Source organism: Austrofundulus limnaeus, unplaced genomic scaffold (genome assembly GCF_001266775.1).
Source record: "Austrofundulus limnaeus strain Quisiro unplaced genomic scaffold, Austrofundulus_limnaeus-1.0 Scaffold72, whole genome shotgun sequence".
Lineage (NCBI taxonomy): Eukaryota > Metazoa > Chordata > Actinopteri > Cyprinodontiformes > Rivulidae > Austrofundulus > Austrofundulus limnaeus.
Window position 1 is genome coordinate 1,222,510 of NW_013952474.1, and position 7,291 is coordinate 1,229,800.

Below are 7,291 nucleotides of genomic sequence, written 5' to 3' on the forward strand. Positions count from 1 at the left end.
CTTACTTACTTACTTACTTACTTACTTACTTACTTACTCAATAAATTTGACTTAATCCTCTTTTTAAACATAAAGTAAATTGTTTTAGATGTTTTTATAATAATATTAAGACAATTTCACAAACCTATTCCCTGAATTACAGCAGTGCTCCTTCACACTAGTTCAAAATGGAAGTTTTGCAAAAATATCCATTATGGTGGCTCTATCTTTTAACACATTTTAATTGAATATTTGAATGTGCATACATTTTTATGGGCTTTACACATGACATGTAAAATACTATATTCAACCAAATCCTAAAATGTTAATATTTTCAAATAATATCTTTGTTGGGTGACATATTTCTACTAATATATTTTATAGCTCTTTTTTTGTAAAATAAAAACATGATTAGTTATTGTCTTACATACTTTCCCCCAAATTTCAATACAATAATTTACATGCAGAACAATCTTTACATGCAGAGTTTTATCGTTCAGTAACGTTTTTACTTTGTACAGCAAATACAATCAGTTTGGCTATTTTTATTCTTAAGTAACTTATGTGAGATTTCCATGTCAGCCAAATCATTCACATTCAAAATAAACAGTTTTTGTCCAAGCWCAGAACCTTGAGGAATTCCACAATTAATATTTCATAATTCAGACCTTACATTATTTACCTGAACAATGTGTTCTATTATTAGATAACTAGACATCTACTGTAGTGCTAATGCTCTAATGCCATATTTATTGAATCTTTAAATAAGAATGTTGTGGTCAGTAGTGGTGAAAGCTTTCTTTGAATAAACAAAAATGTTAACAATTTAAAATTTGTGATCAGCAACAATTGATATTTATTTCATCAATTCCGTGAGAGTCATTGACATTGAAGTATTTGCTGTAACTCATATTGACTGTTACTAAAACATTCTGTTTTTCTATAAATTCATCTAATATGGTTCTAGTTTTAAATAATTTTGCTGAATTTTTTTAAAATGTGTTGCAACAAGGATATTGGTTAGTAGTTTGTGAACACACATTTATCACAATTCTTACAGAGAGGAATTAACTTTTGAACTTACTATTTCACTTTCATTGATTTCTTTGTCATTCTTTACAAATTACTGTGAAATACCTGATTGTATACTTTGTGAGCCTGCCTAACGCCACAAAATAAACAAACTTTATCACGTGCTGTGCTGTAGAAAGCATGCTTTTGTTCTCTTATTTTGAAATTTGTCCGAGTGAACCATCACAGGAAGTGCTCGTTTGTGTGCGCGTGGCCGCTGTCGCGCGAGCTTGCCACAGCAACAACAACTGTGGAGGCAGTGACAGTTGCTCTCYGCTCGGTAAGAAGTCTTCAAGTTGTAAACGTTTTTTATTGATAATATTTATGTATGCATCAATTTATTGTGATTATTATAGTTGTTACTTTTTTATTTATCTGAGCGGATGAGTCGTTTCTGTCACATGAGGAGGAGGGAGGAGGGAGGAGGAAGGAGGGCTAAAAGATAAAAGGGAAAATAGGCTTTTTTTGACAGCTAGCTTTTAAGCTAGCTTGGTCAGGGGAAATTCATACAGGAGCTAATCGTGTGCAGCGGTCAGAGGCTAAATAGGTTATTAATATTAATATGGGCTGGAGCCAACGGGCAGCTGAAAGTGTACAGACTGGGTCCGAACCGAACCATCACGTTAATGTCTGTCTGTTTGTCGTAGCGCCGCCGCCGCTGGAATTATCACCCAGTAAGAAGAAGAAGAGGAGCTCCAGGTCCTCCACAGGAGCTCCCCTCTGCTATGGACTAATTCCTGGAGAGATTTTCTACACTACTTTTCCATTCCCCTCACCCCACACACCTTTACCTGTTACACCTGGTCCGAGCTGGACAGCATGGTGTTGAGCAAACACAGCTCCTGACTGGAAGCCATGAAGCAGACCGGGAAGTGACCCTCGCTGGACTCTAGACTGGCACGATGGCGTCCAAGGAGAGACTGTATGAAGTGTGGATGCTCTACTGCACCAAGGTAATGTCTGTCCCGGTGTTGCTTGTTCTGACGTCACCCTCCGGGCCCATTCTCCCTTGACATTTGTGTTTAGGAAGTCTTGTGAGCTGGCGTCACCCTGAAGGTCACAAACTCTGCTGGTGTGTAAAACAATTCAAAACCCCTGCGGTTAAACCTGGACTAATGATGGAACTTGGGCACTTTTGAGTATTTTAAAGACTTTTTGAATGGTCCCAGAGGGGAGGGTTTTTTTTTTTTTGGTAACGCACATGTGAAGGGTGCTGCTCAGTGTAGGAGTAAAATAAAAGAACCCAAAAAACAACTTTTAYCCTGGATTCAAATTAAGGTTCTAGTGTTCAACATTTTGGATGTAACTGTTTTTGTTGATTAGGATGGAGGAGTTCAGGTATCTGTTTTTGTTCTGGAGTGATGGTAGGATGGACATGGATCTACAGATCAAGGTCTCCTCAGTAATTAGGGTGGGTTTTTTTCAGTCTATTGTGATGAAGAAAGATTTGAAAAGGCAAAACTCTGTATKTATTGTTCCGTCTACTAGTACTGGACAGTATGACCAACACTTTATATCATAATATATGACTGTACTTTGCTTTTTCATGAGTACCTGTGTGTGTTGGGGAGTACCTCTAACAGGCATGTTTGATGGGGATATTTGGCTCGGGTGTCCTCCTGGGGCTCTTCCTGTTTGGATGCGTAGGGCTTCARTTTTGGAGGGTCCTGTTTGAAGATGAGGTTGCTTCCCGTGGCTCAGCTGAGTTTSCAGAGTGATGTAGTTTGACTGGCATCTGAGCTTTTAGAGGCGAAACAAAAATAAAAACATTTTTTACCGTCTATGTTCCCACCCTGATGGGCTGTCATGAGGTTTGGATTAGGACCCGGAGATCCAGATCCTGGAGTGGTTGAAATGATCTCACTTCGTAGGGAGGCCGGGCTCAGCCTCGGAGCTGCTGCTCCTCTGCATCTAAAGGAGTCAGTTGAGGATCGTACAGATCTGATTACATCTTAATTTCTGTAGTTTTATTTGCTTCTTGTTCGTCTTCATCACCCTGGAACGTGATGAAACTGCAGTGTTTTTCACAGCAGAGGGGTGGGAAAAAAAGGAACAGCTCCTCCGCCAGTCAGCTGATGGCCAGATTTAATTCACTCCGCATTAAGCCACGCGCCTCGTCCTGACGTCCAATCAAAAGCGCCCAGCCTGAGCCTCTTCTCACGTGAGCCCGGCTGCAGTGGCTTTAATCCCCTCGCTGCAACCATGGAGCCGTTCTCCTCGCATTCAGGACGGCTCGTCAAAATGAATCCGCCACGCTGCTGACACAGGAAGTACATCTGATGCCAGCTGTCGGAAGTGGGTTCTGGACGGAGGTTTTAGGACYGGGTCGCCGTCGCCTGCGAAAATGTCAGCAGGTTTAACAAAGGTTTGTTTACGCTGACTCAGCTGAAATGGAAAAGCGTAGCTGAGGGATGTCCCAAAGCTGAATGCGTACGTGAGGGTCGCCAGGACCTGTGAGGAGAACCTCAGAGTCACGTGGGCATGATCAGACCAGAAGTCCAGACCCCCTGTGACCCACCCACTGAAGTACCTGTTTCACCAGGTTACCACTGACTTCTCTGGGGGGAAAAAATTATTATTGAAGCTGAATATCTACGATTGAAACCTGCAGTTTGTAGAAGCTCATGAGCAGTCAGTATCTAACCTGCTGTGGATGTTATGGCTGTAACAGTAACTGTTAATTTGTCTGTGTCTCGCTATAACTCCAGACAGAAAAGAAGGCACCATCAGAACACTCTGCACCATGTATCAAACTGAAGACTCGTGGGCCAGATCTGGCCCGTGTAAGTGTTTTATCTGGGCCCCAGAGATGCAGTTTTAATTTGGTCAGATCTGGTTTGTAGCAGATCGAGTCACCTCGTGACTTTTACTCTGAAACTGGGCTGATCAAACCTGCCAAGAAAAGACGGGTCAGGGGTCCGACTCGGGTTGAGGGACTGAGTGACATCGACTCTGCTTTCGTGTTTATTGTCTTTTTCTGTCATTTCTTCAGTTTTTTAAAGTTAGCAGCTGTGTGAGCAGATTGCCTGTTTATTGTTTATTTTTCTTTATTCATTAAAGTTTGTTTTAAATCCTTTTAAATGAAACAAGGATTAATATTTCTAAATGGATATTTTAGCTTACTGACTCTAACACAAAGGTTCATTTATTTATTTTTTCATTCAACACTGAGATTTGTCTGTGGTTAGGATTACGTTTGTAATTTTCCCCTTGAGTTTGACAGCCCTGCTCTACACCAAACTAAACAAACTGTCTGGTTTAAAAAAAACTCACTGATCAGACAGCTGCAGCATTGACCCTTTAAAAAGCACTAAACCATGAGTATAATTATTTAATATCTCTGATATTGATCTCTCTTTTCTCACACTAGTACTCAGCTGATAGAGGCATTTTACTTTTATTTTATTTGAAATTTGGAATAATGTTTGTGCAAAGCCACAATTTATGGGTCCAGTTACATGACCGCAGATTAGAGAAACAGTTTAATTCTGACCAACGGTTAGAGAAACAACAATGAGTCACAATATGTTACAAAACAAATAACTGGATGATTTTTTTAATTGTCGATACGTTGCAGGTTGAGCTTTTTTTTTTCTTTTTTTTGTTCCATGTATGCATTTTTTGTAAGTAAATTGACATAAACTAGTAATATCCAGATGGTTCACAGTGTGTTTAATTTATAAAGCAGAGACTTCAGGGTGACAGACTAAAACAAAGCATGTGAGCTAAAATGTCCACAGGAAACAGAGACGAATTAAAATAATTCTTGGCTAATCGGAAAACTTATCYGGTTTGACCAAAACAATCAGTAGYTGCAAACCTGCTGACAGCTGTTCTGAGGTTGCTCATGTTAGGATTTTACAATACTATATTACAACAGGAAGTGCTACAGTCGGTGCTGTTCACGTCAGAATCTCACTGAACTGCGAACACAGTAGTTGTCAAACGGCGTTCCTCAGGGAGTAAATGTCTCATAACTTCTCGGGGGTTCTGAGTTTCCTCCTGTGAGTCGCAGAGCCTCCCAGGCTGGACGCCTACATTTTGTTTTTCATATAAAAATAAACCGTGCAACACATTAGCTTTAAAATAGATGCACCTTGGACTCGTCTCAGTGTAGTTTCCATAAATTGTAGATTTGCATTTTGACGCCTGAACTGGAGCAGAACACGTTAGAGATAATGGCTCTGGAAGTCCAGCTCAGTGTATTGGAGCAGATTGTGCTTGCAGAGAAAACCACTGAGTAGAATCTTGTTTTTAAAATGTTTTCTGTCTTTAATACCTTTAATAWTACAAGAACTGACATCAAACTGGGTCAGCTAATTTCAGTTTAGCTGACCTGAATTGTGTTTTACACTCAGTCGTGTCCTGATACAGTTCTTCTTTTATGAGCACCTGGAGCCAGGGGGAGGCTAGTCCTGGTCCTGGAGGGCCACACACACCTGCTCAACACACCTGGCTGAAGACCTGCTGAAGGTCTAGCAAATGACTGACAGCAGATAACAGAGGCATTGTTTACCTTAAAGCTGAACTTTAAAAAAAAAAAACTTGTTGAATGTTTGAACCACAATCAGCTCTTTTAGGAGAACCGGTCGGTCCAGTTTGATTCAGGTAGACATCAGCTGTGTGTTTATCTCTTGATGTGGTTCACCTGAACACACAGTTCCTGGTGGGCTGGGTTTGGGTGTAAACATGTTTCAAGACGAGCTTTAGAGTTGAAACCGGGAGTCGTTCAGAGCTGCGAGGTCACTTATGAGCACTGAGACTGTTACATAATCTGACAGACACAGCTGCTGCAGAGAGAAAGTTCAGCTGATGTTCTGAGCCTTCGCCTGCTGCAGATAAAAAAAAAAGAAATGTTTTTGTCCCTCAGCATCCAGTGGGTTTTAGCCGTCTAAATTTAAAGATTCACGGTGATGTCACCCCAACCGCCCATGAGTCGCTCTCTGAGCGTGGCAGAGGGAAAGAAGCATCAGAGATTTGCATAAACTGCTGATCTCATGGGAGCCAGAGGTGGATCAAAGGAATGAGCAGGGGATGATGGGAAAATAAACATGCATTCAGGCCGAGGAAGAGAAAGCGTTGAGGTTTGTTGCACTTAGTCACTCCTAAATCCCTCAGTCACTTTTCGTTCCCTCAGGCTCCTTCCTTGCCGTTTGCCTCCCAGTTATGAATAAACCCTGGTGTCGGAATCAGACCGGTGGTTTTATCCCCGCCCACCGGCTTCTATAAATACACCTTTTTAAAGTGACATCATGGCGGGAGGAGAGAGACCACAGCCGACTGTTTAAACCTCACAGYGAAGAAGGGGAGCGGTTGTGGTTTCAGTCAGACCACTTCCACCCAACCTGCTCATGGGTTCCTACAGAAACTGAACCACCACCAAACAGACAGAAAGCTTCGACGCATCAAACAGTTACTTAAAAAATAAAACATTGTTTTAGTTCAACAACTGTTCTTTTATTTATCTGTGATTTCCTCAAAGTTTTCTAAAGGCAGAGGCTTTTATTCAGTACAACCTTTATTAAGTTGGTTTTGGTTCTGGACTCTGCTGGGTGTGTGAGCTGGTTCTGGTCCCCTCAGAAATCACACTAAGGTGACCAGAAGGAGGCTAAATCCTGGACTGTGTTTTGTGGGTCATGAACGGTCAGTGTCTTACCTGTTGTAGATAGCTTTTTGAACGATGTCAGTTTGGATGAATCGGGTTTAGTTCTGACCAGATCAAGTGGTCTGGGGTCTAACTTACAGGAAGTCAGCCTCACCAAACCAAGGATACTGGATTTCCCTCACCAATCTCCATTTTGTTTACCCATATTAAAGATTTTAAAACTGGAGTTTGGGAAAAAAAAGTCAACTTTTCTCGTTAAAATCAATTTTTCAGTCACATCCCATTTTAAAATCCATCAAACTAATGAWAAAAACTGCGTCTGGAGAACGGAGCGCATCGATCTGTGGTGGCAGCTTCGCTTCAGAGCTCAGCCCAAATAGATCTTCAGGAGCACGACTCAGCAGCTCTGTACAGAACCTAAACAGATCTTTAGCCTCGCTGCAGATCTGCTGAGTCATGTTTGTAACGTGACTGTAATAAAACGCTGCAGAGGCTCAGGGGAACACGGGAACAAGACGAGTGTGGGAGGTGAAACAGGGTTGTTGAGCTCGAGATTGCTACTTGTATGTATGTATGTTTTTACAAGTGTGTGTGTGTGTGTGTGTGTGTGTGTGTGTGTGTGTGTGTGTGTGTGTG

The 7,291-nt window shown here is 41.4% G+C and overlaps 1 protein-coding gene across 2 annotated transcripts in view; it reads left to right on the forward strand.

Moving 5' to 3' along the window:
- Nucleotides 1-1,247: 1,247 nt before the first annotated feature.
- nbeal1 (neurobeachin-like 1) overlaps nucleotides 1,248-7,291 on the forward strand; it is a 57,033-nt gene continuing 50,989 nt past the window's right edge. For both annotated transcript variants that reach the window (XM_014010695.1, XM_014010696.1), the window contains exons 1-2: nucleotides 1,248-1,330; nucleotides 1,698-2,003. In XM_014010695.1, the coding sequence (XP_013866149.1) occupies nucleotides 1,953-2,003 (51 nt within the window). In that variant the 5' untranslated portion in view covers nucleotides 1,248-1,330; nucleotides 1,698-1,952. The remainder of the gene's footprint in view (nucleotides 1,331-1,697; nucleotides 2,004-7,291) is intronic.